Genomic DNA, 13,667 nt, shown 5'->3' with positions numbered 1-13,667 from the left:
CCTTCATCATCTGATGAAGGGTCTAGGCCCGAAACGTCAGCCTCTCTGCTCCTATGAGGCTGCTTGACCTGCTGTGTTCATCCAGCCCTGCACCTTGTTGTCTCGGATTCACCAGCATCTGCAGTTCCTACTATCTCTGATACATTTCTTTAAACAGTGTTTATCAAATCTTTTCCACCACCTGAAGGGGCAGGTTTAATGTTTCACCCATTGTGCAAGGTGGGGAGACTGTGCTGCACTCCTGTAACAATACCCTGGGATGGTCAGTCTAGAATCTTCACTGAAACCTCCAGGATGGGCCATTGGACCCAGGGGTCTCAGTGAGAGCTCCACCATCCAAGTGCAGACCAATTGTTGTTGCATTGTGTGAGATGGTAGATTTTAATTGGGAGGAGATGATCTGGGTCCCGGCGGTGAGGCCCCTGATCTAACTGGTTCAAAAGCAGAAATTAATCAGTGTTAAAGTTGGTCCTTCGGGTTGGCACGTCACCGAAATCCCACAGCAAAGATGGATACAAGATATTTATTGGAGAATGAGGTGAAAAACTATTTAAGATTTCAGAGTGCTGTGCCCGTGACATCTCCTCTGTCAGGTGAATACAAACAAAGCTAACAGGACAAGTGGAAGATGAGCCAGGCTGGATGAGACAGTTGTTCTGTCAGTCCCGGTCAGTGTCCTGCACAGAATTTCCCCTTGGACGAAATGACCAGCTGGTCATTTAGCCCATTGCTGTTTGCGTGATCTCGTGTGCAAATTATCTGAGCATTTTGTGCAAATAAAGCCCCCAGAATCACCACTTTGGTTGGAAAGAAAGAAAGAGTTTGGAATTATTAGCAACAAAATATTGCAGATGCTGGAAATCTGAAACAAAAACAAAAATTGCTGGAGAAATTTAGCAGGTCTGGCAGTATCTGTGGAGAGAGAAAGTGAGTTATTGTTTTGAGTCCAGTATGACTCCTCTTCAGAATTCAGATAATTTACTCCTTAACATCATAAAGCACTGAATCTCTGTGGATAGCAAAATGTGAGTGAAAAGATTGAATTCCAAATTAGACATCACACACATGCACACTCTCTCTCTCTCTCACACACACACACACACACACACGTATATACATACACACACACACGTACATACACACACACGTACAAAGACACACGCACACACATAAACACACACATACGTACATAGACACACGCACACGCGTACACACACACACACGTGCACACACACAAACACACACGTACATACACACACACGTACATACACACACGTACATACACACACACATGAACGTACACACACATGTACATACACACACACACGTACATACACACACGTACATACGCACACACACATACATACACACACACGTACATACACACACACGTACATACATACCTGCACACATGTACATACACACACATGCATGTACACACACACACATGCATACATACACACACACACACACACACACACACACAAATACACTTACCCCTGTAAATGCTTACTCCATTTCATTACATGCCTTTTATTAGCTCTGCTTTCTTAATCAAGCCATTTCTGTCTTTGTTTCTCTCTCTCTGTCTGTGCAGTAGGTTTCAAACAAGCAGTGATAGCAGCAAGCCAGTGTCTCTGTGGGTGACAAGAAAACAGCTAAATGGCCCAGTGATCTATCAGCACGGGTCCCGGTTAGTGTGCTGCATGTGGTGGAGCCTGCGAGCAGATGCACTGGGTTGGTGCCTGTTGAGTCTCCAACTAGTTGGGGAGTTCTCGCTGGTTAACCTTTGGAATCAGCCTTGTTCCATCATTAAAGTGTGAGGTTTGGTTAGCTGAGCATGTTTATGGAAGATTCGCCAGCTGAGCAGACACAGCATGATCTCCCAAGACAGCAAAGGACGGGGTACTGCAGGTTTAGTTTTAATTGAGGAATGAATGGGAGTGCATCCTTGAGATGGTTTTATGATAATTATATATTTGAAGTGAAAGAAAAAACTTGCATTTACATTGTGCCTGTCATGACCTAATTAAGAAAATACTCTCATACTCTGCCCCACTACTCCTGAGGTCACAAAAGTTAAACATTTAATCCAAATACTCAAAGTCCCTGTTTTTCTTGTCTGCTGATCTCAGGTTAAAATTTGTTTCTGTACATAAAAAGAAGCTGGTATGTATTATAAATTTGTTCCAACAGGAAAACAAAGTATGAATTGGTTTAGAGTTAGGGTTAACTCTACCATCTTAAACTTTGTCTTAAACTCCCACACGCTTAGACAAACAAACGTAGATGAGTGGAGAAAAAGACAATTAGGGGAGCACAGTTTAATAGCACCAGTCCACAGGATGGAATGAGGTATATTTGATCTCTGATCTCCTTGTCTGCAGGTCTTTTCATTTTTTATTGAAGATATAAGGCAGTGGGGCATGTCACTAGTTAGAGGCAAGAGCTTACAGCAAATGTTGGGAGACAATGGTTAGCTAACTTTCAGTTGTTAGTTACTTCGCTACACAGAGGGAGAGAGCGGTGCTGTCTGTTAGAATCTGCAGGCTTTCTGCCATGGAATTTGAACCTGGAATGTTCCCAGAACGTTATCCGGGTCTCTGGATTAACAGGCCAGTGATAATACCTGTAGGCCATCGCCTTCCCTCTGATCAGAGTATTGTTGCTATGCTGAGAATTCCTGGGCCCACACATTTAGTTCAGTTGGTCTCTGATTAAGATGTGCCCTGTACGTATGTACCATGGTGCTTTGAGTCTCAACCATCTTTCCCTACAGATGCCCATGCCTCCCCAAGAGAAGGAAAGCAACAGTGTAAGCAAAACTCACAATGAGTTCTAGTGATAAGACAGTGTGGAGCTAGAGGAACACAGCAGGCCAGGCAGCATCAGAGGAGCAGGAAAGCTGACCCGAAACATCAAATTTCCTGCTCTTCTGATGCTGCCTAGCCTGCTGTGTTCCTCCAGCTCCGCACTGTGTTATCTCAGACTCCAGCATTGGCAATTCTTACTATCTCTGAATGAGTTCTAGTGATTTGTTTTAAAAGTGCAATGTTTCCTTGAATGGCCCATGGTCAAAAACTATTCTTTTCCCATTTCAATCACTGTCAAAAATAGAGAAAAGCAGAAAGGTGTGGTCACTATATACTTCTTATATACTTCTTGAAAGTTCAGTTCCTGTTGTACTGGAGGAAAAGCAGCAGACAACTTTCACACAACAAGCTCCCACAAAGGGCAAGGTGAAAATGACCAGATCATCTGATTTCTAGTGAAAGTGAAGTGTTGGCCACAACACCAGGAAGACCTTTCCTGCTCTTGTTCGAAAAAGGCCCCAGAATCGTTTCCATTCACTGAGAGAGCAGTGTGGGACAATTCAATGGAAAAACAGCTTCTTCAGCCACTGCCATAGGGTGAGCCAAGCTGATTCCATCAAATCCCAGTCTGCAGCTAGAATCATAACCTCGTGATTCCAAATCAGGAGCATTAGCACTCTAGCTAGCTGAGATTTTCAATAATGCCATTTAAAGGTGTTTAATACTCAAATAAAAGTAGAGTGCTGCAAACGTTGCAGATCTAAAACAAATACAGAGAACACTGGAGAAACTCAGCAGGTCTGGCAACATCTGCGGAGATAGAAACAGAGTTAACGTTTCGAGTCTGGTATAACTTCTGAACAGTTCTGAAGAAGAATTGGACCTGAAATGTTGACTTTGTTTCTCTGTCTCTCTCTCTGTTCACTGATGTTGTCAGACCTTCTGAGTTTCTCCAGCATTTACTGTTACAAATTTAATGCCTTACATTAGAAGATCCCTTTCCAACAATCACCGGATCAAGTGATTAGAGCCGCCATCGCTTCAGTGAAACAGGATGAAGGTTTGGAGGCAATGGAGATCTTGACTGGGGCCAAAGCAGATTCCACTTTTGAAATACTGCGTACAGTTCTGGTCTCCTTGCTAGAGGAAGGATTTCGTTAAACTTGAGAGGATGCAGAAAAGATTTACAAGGATGTTGCCGAGATTGGAAGGTTTGAGCTATTGGGAAAGGTTGAATAGGCTGGGGCTGTTTTCCCTGGAGCATTAGAGGTGGAGGGGTGATCTTATAGAGTTTTGTAAAATCATGATGAGCATGGATATGGTGGATAGCCAAGGTCTTTTCTCCAGGGGTGGGGAGACCAAGCTAGAGGGCATAGGTTTAAAGTGAAAGGGGGAAGATTTGAAAGGGACCCAAAGGGAAGCTTTTTCACGCAGAGAATGATGTGTGTATGGAATGAACTGCCAGAGGAGGTGCTGGAGGCAGGTACAATTACAACATTTAAAAGACATCTGGATGGGTATATGAATAGGAAGGGTTTAGAGGGATATGGGCCAAATGCTGGCAAATTGGATTAGATTAATTTAGGATATCTGGTTGGCACGGTTGAGTTGGACCGAAGAGTCTGTTTCCATGCTGTATGACTCTATAGCTATGTGACTCTTAACTCAAGATGACAGAATGAATATAGATACATGAGGAGGCACCATTTAACAGGCTGTCTTTATTTAGAGAAGCTTTTTTTTCAAATTGATTTGCAAGTTAGAATCACATTAGTAATGATTTAGAAAGTTGCTGTGATACGCTATATGTGCTTATTGGAATAAATTTAATTACTATAAACTATTTTAGCTATCTAATCTGAGAGCATTGGGTTTGTTGTGTAACACTGCTTTTCATACTAAACTAGAATGTTAGCCCACTCGACAATGACTTGACCATATCAGTTATTTCTAATACCACTCATGTCACTGGTGTGTGTGTGAGTGTGTGTGTGTGTGTGTCTGTGTGTGTGTGTGTGTGTCTGTGTGTGTGTGTGTACCTGTGTGTGTGTGTGTGTACCTGTGTGTGTGTGTGTGTGTGTGTATACGTGTGTGTGTGTGTGTGTGTGTGTGTGTGTGTATACGTGTGTACCTGTGTGTGTGTGTCTGTGTATACCTGTGTGTGTGTGTGTTTCTCACATCTAATATTCATGTTGCTAAATGAATCAAATTTTGATTTTCTGAAATACAATGCCACGTGCTGTCTTTTTTCTTGGTGTTGCTTGCTCCCGAGTCTCAGTGGTTGACCTGGATGCTCTGACACAATGCTGGAGAATTAGCACCATTGGTTTAACAGGAATCTGGGATAAGGGTGGGTCCTTCCCAGTGGGGATGGGGGTTTGATCGCGGGTGATGAATGAGTCTCAATGTCAATGTGCCATGAAGCATAATTTGCACAGGGGCAGGGTTTTGGTGGCCCAGAGGAGAGCTTGCTGTCCAATTAGTGGCACAGGGAGTGGATTGGGGTGGGAATGGCAAAGGCATGAAGTGGACCACATCTTGGCTTGAATCAGCATGGCGCCCTGATCAAGGTCTTAGAAGGAATGGGCTGACCTTAATCATTAAAAGAGGCCAGAGCAGTTCCAACAAAATTCGAGAAGATCGACACTGTCCAGGACAAAGCAACCCACTTGATAAGCAGTAAATCCACTCCCTCCACCACCGACGCTCAGTAGCAGCAATGTGTACTATCTACAAGATGCACTGCAGAAATTCACCAAAGATTCTTAGTCAGCACCTTCCAAACCCACGACCATAGAGTCATAGTCATATAGTCATAGAGTTATATAGCACAGAAACAAGCCCTTTGGCCCATTTCGTCCATGCTGATCAGGTTTCCTAAAGTGATCAAGTCCAATTTGCGAGTAGTTGGCCCATATCTCTCTAAACCATTCCTTTTGATATATAACCATTAAATGTTGTAATTGTACTCACCTCCACCAGTTCTTCTGGCACTTTGTTACATACACGCACCACCCTCAGAGTGAAAATGTTTCCCCTCAGGTGCTTTTTAAATCTTTCCCCCCTCACCCTATGGGGAGGTGATGGCCTAGTGATATTATTGTTGGACTATTAATCCAGAGACCCAGGTAACGTTCTGGGGACCCGGGCTCAAATCCCACTATGGTAGAATTTGAATTCAATAATTATCTGGAATTACAAATCTAATGATGACCACAAATCAATTGTCAGGAAAAATCCATCTGGGTCACTAATGTCCTTTAGGGGGAGAAACTGCCATTCTTACCTGGTCTGGACAACATGTGACTCCAGACCTGCAGTAATGTGGTTGACTCAATCAGGGATAGGCAATAAATGCTGCCCAGCCAGTGATGCCCTCATCCCGTGAATGACTAAAGGCAAAAAAAACCTTAAACTTATGCCCTCCAGTTTTGGACTCCCCTACACTGAGAAAAAGGCTATTCACCCTATCCATGCCCCTCAATATTTTATAAACCTCTATAATGTCACAGCTCAGCCTCCAATGCTCCAGGGAAAAAGGCCCCAGCCTGTTCCATCTTTCCCTATAGCCCAACCCCTCCAACCCTAGCAACATCCTTGTAAATCTTTTCTGAACCCTTTCAAGTTTCACAACATCCTTCCTCTATTAGGGAGACCAGAATTGAATGCAGTATTCCAAAAGTGGCCTAACCAATGTCCTGGACAGCCACAACATGACCACCCAACTCCCATACTCAGTGAATTAACCAATGAAAACAAGAGTGCCAAATGCCTTATTCACTACCCTGTCTACCTGTGACTCTACTTTCACAGAACTATGATCCTGCATTCCAAAGTCTCTTTGTTCAGCAACACTTCCCAGGACCTTATCATTAACTGTTTAAGTCACTTCCATTCAAAAGGATAAGAGTGGCAGACACTTGGCAACTCCACCCCCTGCATGTTCCCCTGCAAGTGTCACTGGGTCCAAATCCCGGAATTCCCTCTTTAAGGGCATTGTGGGTCTACCTACAGCACATGGACTGCAGCGGTTTGAGAAGGCAGCTCACCACCACCTTCTCAAGGGGCAACTAGGGACGGGCAATAAATGCTGGCCCAGCCAGCAATGCCCACGTACCTAACAATTAAATCTGCTTCATCGAATTAGCACACAGACAGAGCAGATGAATTATGCGTCCCATAAGTTTATCATCAGTTTGCACCAGCCTCCAACATGTGGTTTCACTGCTCCAATGTGGAAATCTTTCCAGTGCTGTTTGCATCTGCTGTTTTTTGTTGCTGTAACAATGTCCATGTCTGATCTCATGTGGAGTTCTATTTCTCTGAAAGCCTTGACCTTTGCTGTCTGCTTTGGCACAGTTTGTTTCAATGAATGTGGATCATTGGTGTTTGTAAGGCCCTGCCTTATTCCTGCTTATCCCTCTAACGTGTTACCATGAAGCTGACAAATTCCTTTTCTTTACCGCTTTAGCATCTGTGAGTGCACTGAGACAGAAGCGGAGGCCATTGTGCACCTGAAGAGTGAGCTGCGGGAGAAGGAACTCAAACTGACTGATATCCGCTTGGAAGCACTTAGCTCTGCTCACCACCTGGACCAGATCCGGGAAGCAATGAACAGGATGCAGGTAACACGGAGAAAGAGAGAGCAACATTCACATCACATTGCTCAGGGCCTCAGTGCCATTCAAGCACCAAAATACCACTTGAATTGTAGTCACCATGGTAATGATGGAAATGGTACCAGCGGGAGCACAGTAAGATCCCACAATCCAATTTGAGACTAATCAGATTCTTTCTGTTGGCTAAGTGATCAGGATTGGCCAGTGCTCCACAGATAGCCCCCACACTCCCAATAGCAAACATGGGGCCTATAGGGATTGGAACAAGATCAGTCAGGTGGATCTCATAGAATATGAGTTCCCCAATTGGGGCTGTTCATCTGGTCCAATCAGGGAGTCCTGGCTGACAGATATAGACAGGAGTGTCAGGGGTTCAGTTCTGTGGGAGCTAGCTGGGTCAGTGTATGTACTAAGCACCTGTAAATAAAGGGTGAGTTGGTGACAGGATACCAGCCTGGGTGGAGTTATTTCAGGATCTTTCTCCCTCACCTGTACTGATGGAGAGAGCTCACTTCAATGCCTCATCTCAAAGTTAGTATCTCTGACAGGGCAGCGCTCCCTCATTGGAGGGGTCAGCCTTCTTGATGAAGTATCTCAAATGGGACTTGAATTCACAGTCTCCTGGCTGAGAGATGAAGTGCTGTGCACTGAGCCAAGGCTGATCAATATAACTGTCCCTCTCATGTTCTCTCTGTCCAATGTGCATGGCACAGTACACAGTCTGTAACATGTCCAAGTTCCTTAACCACTGACTGTTATTAATTCGAAAAGATTTTATTCCCGTGATGGGTTTATTGATTGCAAAAAAAATTATTTCAATATTTCAAAGCAAGACCGAGTCAGTTTGTTTGAAGGCCCCAGTTTGGGAGCTGCAAGTATTAAAACAGGTTACATAGCTGTGTGTCTAAACCAAAGAGAAATTGGACAGGAAGAAGAGAAGAGCTGAATATGATTTAAACAGGGAATGACTGCAGAAAGCTACACCACAGAGGGATTTGGGAGTCTTTGTCCATGAATCATACAGGACTAGCACCCACGATCAGGAGGTAATACGGAAGGCAAATGGAATGTTGGCCTTTATTTCCAAGGGAATGGAGTATAAAAATGGGGAGGCTTTCCTAAAACTATATGAGGCACTAGTCCAACCACAGCTGGAATACTGCGAACAGCTTGACCCCCTTATCTGACAAAAGATATAGGCAATGCAGAGAAGGTTCACTTGGCTGAACCCAGGTGTGAAGGGACTGTCTTATATCGAGAGGTTGAGTAGATTGGGCCCGTACTGAGTGGAGTTTAGAGAATGAGAGGTCATGAAACATACAAGATTCCTAAGGGGACTTGACAGGATGAATGTGGAGAAATTGTTTCCCTTTGTGGGAAAGTTTAGGATCAAAGGGCATAATCTCAGAGTAAGGGACAGAGATGAGGAAAAGTCTCTTCTCTCAGATTCTTGTAAATCTGTGGAATTCTCTATGGCAGAGCAATGTTGTGGTTGGGTCATTAAGTATATTCATGGCTGAGATAGACAGATTTCAAAACAATAAGGGGAATCAAGGGTTATAGGGATTAGGAGGAAAGTGGAGTAAGGATTATCGGATCAGCCATGATTTCATTCAATGGCAGAGCAGACTTGATGGGCTGAATGGCCTGCTCCTACATCTTATGGTCTTATGGAAATGTAGCAGAAGCTCTGAGAGTTTAACAGGGTGTGTGACACAGATACTTTCTCGGCTGATGGTTCATCCAAATACCGTTTCTGCTCAATTGCAGAACGAGATTGAACTTCTGAAAGCAGAAAATGATCGTCTAAAATCAGAGACGGGAAGTAGCGGTGGAGCAGGACAGATGCAATCCCAGTCATCAACCCCATCTTCCACTTCCTCCTCCCGCCATTCCCTGGGACTTTCCCTCCACAATCTCAACGTCACCGGAGCTGCAACAACAGGTAAAGTGGGAATGCATCACTAGAATACAATGCTCATGTTTGTGAGAGAACTGTTGACATAATTAAAATTGTACAACAATTCCCATGAGTGCATGTCATCTATAGACCTCGTTATCATAAGGTGAGAAACAGAATATAAAGTAGTCACGTTTTAAACAAGGTCAAGTATATAATTGGTAAATGTATAATAAACATTATTGAGTCCACCATCTACAAGGCACAAGTCAGGAGTGTGATGGAATACTCCCCACTTGCCTGGATGGGGGCAGCCCCAACAACACTCAAGAAGCTTGACACCATCCAGGACAAAGCAGCCGCTTGATTGGCACCACATCCACAAACATCCCACTCCCTCCTCCACCGACGCTCAGTAGCAGCAGTGTGTACTATCTACAAGTTGCACTGCAGAAATTCACCAAAGCTCCTCAGGCAGCACCTTCCAAACCCACGACCACTTCCATCTAGAAGGACAAGGGCAGCAGATACATGGGAACATCACTCCCTGCAAGTTCCCTCCAAGTCAGTCACCATCCTGAGTTGGAAATGTATCACCGTTCCTTCACTGTCGCTGGGTCAAAATCCTGGAATTCCCTCCCTAAGGGCATTGTGGGACAACCCACAATACAGGGACTACAGTTCACCATCACTTTCTCAAGGGTGACTAAGAATAGGTAGTACATACCGGCCCAGCCAGTGACACCCACATCCCATGAATGAATTTTAAAAAACCCTCAATCAACAGATTGACCATCCACTGCCATATCTGGTTCATCCACTTAAACACTATCGAGTGCTGCTGTCATCAGCTCAAACTATTCACTGTACCAAGAACATCCTGGAAAGTAAATCTAACCCCAGATTCTCTTCTTTACTACAAACCAACTGTTGAAATTCCTTTTCTGTGTCCTCCTCATTCACCTCCTTCAACAACTGCAGGACCCTCTTACAGCTGTTGGTCACCAAAGTTTATACCATCAGGCTTTGCTACTTCTCTTGCTTCCAATAGCTCCCAAAGCCTATCATCCTCAAGCATCTCCTCAGCCCCAGACCTGAACTTACCCCTCACTGTTTTCTCTTCCATTTCCCCACAAGGCTACTCCAAATCCAGTTCTGATGAAGAGTTACCGGACTTGAAAATCTTAACTCTGCTTTCTACCCACAGTGAACCCGCTGAGTTTCACCAGCAAATTCTGTTTCAGTTTCAAGTTCAACCTGTCCTTGCAGTCTGCCTTCCCTCCCTCGACTCTATTTTATCAAACTCTGAGATGAAAGCAAAAAGTGCTGGAGAAACTCAGCAGGTCTGGCAGCATCATCCTGGAGGTGGTAGTAATGGCAGAGGATGAAGCTTTGAATACACAGACTGGTGGGATGGAGAAAGAGGACAAAGGGAACGCTACTGTTGTTCTAGGGAGGAGGGGAAGAGTTGAGTCAGGCACTGGAGATAAGTCGGGTGCGGCTAAGGGATGTAACAGCCACAGTACGGTGCAAGGTGGCTTCGTCAGAACAGATGTGATAGAGATTGAGACCCTGGGAGAATGGAATGGAATCTTCCAGGAAGCAGGGTGTGAGGAGACAATTGTGGGACATGTTGGGTTGTAGTGGGTGTTGGTGGCCAGCCCATCCCCAGAAATGGGAATGATGAAGTCACAGAAAGAAAGGGAAGAATCAGAGATGAACCAGATAAAGGTGAGAGAAGGCTGGAAATTGAAAGTGAATTTCAATTTTGAATTTTTTGAATGTTGAATTTTTCCAGTGAGATCAGGTGTTCTGGAGAGGGACCTGAGTAGGATTGGAACAAGAAATGTTCCATGTACCCCACAAACAGACAGGCATAACTGGGGCCCATGCAGATACCCATGGCCATGCATTTGACCTGAAGAAAGTGAGCGGAGTTAAAGGAGGAATTGTTCAGGCTGAGGACAAGCTCGGCCAGGCGGAGGAGGGTGTTGGTGGATGGGGATGGTTCAGGCTTCTTGTCAAGGAAAAAATGGGATAGGAACAGACTGAAACAATGGGTGTGCAAGGGGTGTGGGGTTGGGGAGGCAATGAAGTGGAAAGCTGTAGAAGAGAGATCTCTAGAGGAAAGGAGATCAGTGTCAGTCTGGAACAGCCTGATGTTCGGTGGTGGGGTCAGGGTCCAGTGAGAGATAGGAGGAAGTATCTGAGAGTTGGTGGTCAGCCCAATGGTAGGGTCCTGGGGAGTGTTGCCAAACAAAGAAACCTTGGAGTGTAGGTTCGTAGTTCCTTGAAAGTAGAGTCATGGGTAGACAGGGTAATGAATAAGGCGTTTGGTACACTTCCCTTTTATGGGTCAGTGCATTGAGTATAGGAGTCAGGAGGGCATGTTGCAGCTGTACAGGACATTGGTTAGGTTACTTTTGGAATACTGTGTGCAATTCTGGTCTCCCTGCTATAGGAAAGATGTTGTGAAACTTGCAAGGGTTCAGAAAAGATTTACAAGGATGTTGCTGGGGTTGGAGGGTTTGAACTGCAGGGTGAGGCTGAATAGGCTGGGGCTATTTTCCCTGGAGCACCAGAGGCTGAGGGGTGACCTTACAGATGTTTGTAAAATCTTGAAGGGTATAGATAAGGCCTTTTCCCAAGGGTTGGGAAGTCCAAAACTAGAGGGCATGGTTTAAGGTGAGAGATGAAAGGTATAGAAGGGACTTAAGGTGTAACTTTTTCACTCAGAGGGTGGTGCATGTATGGAATGAGCTGCCAGAGGAAGTGGTGGAGGCTGGTACAATTACAACATTTAAAAGGCATCTGGATGGGTATATGAATAGGAAGGGTTTGCAGGGATATGGGCCAAATACTGGCAAATGGTCTAGATTAATGTAGAGTATCTGGTCAGCATGGATGAGTTGGGCTGAAGGGTCTGTTTTTGTGCTGTATATCTCTATGACTCAATGACTGTGCCAGGTAGAGGTTAACATGCCAGACAGCAGTACCCCAGTTAGTGGCAGGTTTGAAAATAGGACTAGACCAGAGGGAATGGAGTACAGCAAGTTGAGAGAGAAGCCGGTTAGAGTTGGGGAGGGTTCCGGAGAAATGAGGGTGGCTCATGTCACATCAGCAGTTCTCAATGATGAGATTAAGGGCAGGGAAAGGGGGAGGGGTCCAGGTAGAGAACGAGTGTTGGAGATGGGGGAGCACTCCTGTGTGGAGGTGGGGAGGGGGTGCTGGTGGGGGTACATATTTCTGACTAGGGAAGTCCACATGAAGGCAAACGTGATAGAGGAAGAGTTCAATGTCTTATCCTGCCCAGAATTGATTGAGCTGGGACATGAAAGGATAAAATTAAGTCCTTTTCTGAGCACAGATTGTTCATAACAGAGAGGGGGTAGGTCAGAGGGTATGATGAATATATGGCAGGAAGTGGGATTAGATGGAGGGATGGAGTCAGAGGGAGGTGGGGGGAAAGCGAATCCAGAAGGGGCATCAGTTTGAGAGTATTTGAAGCTTGCATTCCTTAACACCTGAAAGAGAGAGAAAATGTATCTCGTTAAAATGACAAACGATACAAAGAATGAAATGGAACTGGAGACTGGGGCAGCTCTGAGCCAGAGTGAGGTTATGCTGATGGAGAGAGTACAGGAAACTGTGCATGGAGTGTGGATCCCAGGATCCAGTGGAAGCAGCTATCTGAGGAACGTTGTACATCACAGAGATCCCTGTGATCCCGATCCCATGTTATTTGATGTTATTGATGGTTCTGACTCTTGGAAACTGAGTTTGTCCCTTTCAAAACTCCTGTCTTAACACAACAACAACTCACATTTATGCGGCACCTCTGACATAACATCCCAAGGTGCTTCACAGGAGTGTTTCTAAACTAAATTTGATGCTGAATTACATAAGAAGATATTGATTAAATATCTAAAAGTTTGATCAGAAGGTCAGCTTTATGAAGTGTTGTCACAAAGAAGAGAGAGATAGAAGGATTTAAGAAGGAATTTCCAACACTCAGGGCCCAGGCAGCTGAAGACAGGGCTTCATTTGCAGCTGATTCCCCACTGACCCCTCACTGGCCCCTCACCGTGTACTCACTGACCCCTCACCGTGTGCTCACTGACCCCTCACTGTGTAGTCACTGACCCCTCACCGTGTGCTCACTGACCCCTCACCGTGTGCTCACTGACCCCTCACTGTGTAGTCACTGACCCTCACTGTGTGCTCACTGACCCCTCACTGTGTGCTCACTGACCCCTCACCGTGTGCTCACTGACCCCTCACCGTGTGCTCACTGACCCCTCACTGTGTAGTCACTGACCCCTCACCGTGTGCTCA

At 45.1% G+C, this 13,667-nt stretch overlaps 1 protein-coding gene across 1 annotated transcript in view; it reads left to right on the top strand.

The window, feature by feature from the left end:
• Positions 1-13,667, top strand: part of nav3 (neuron navigator 3) — a 178,104-nt gene that overhangs the window by 133,350 nt on the left and 31,087 nt on the right. The window contains exons 19-20 of the mRNA XM_048607473.1: positions 7,285-7,438; positions 9,203-9,377. Coding sequence (XP_048463430.1) covers positions 7,285-7,438; positions 9,203-9,377 — 329 coding nt within the window. The remainder of the gene's footprint in view (positions 1-7,284; positions 7,439-9,202; positions 9,378-13,667) is intronic.

The sequence above is a fragment of the Rhincodon typus genome, chromosome 18, assembly GCF_021869965.1.
Source record: "Rhincodon typus isolate 14 chromosome 18, sRhiTyp1.1, whole genome shotgun sequence".
NCBI lineage: Eukaryota > Metazoa > Chordata > Chondrichthyes > Orectolobiformes > Rhincodontidae > Rhincodon > Rhincodon typus.
This window is presented reverse-complemented; position numbering and strand designations above follow the sequence as displayed.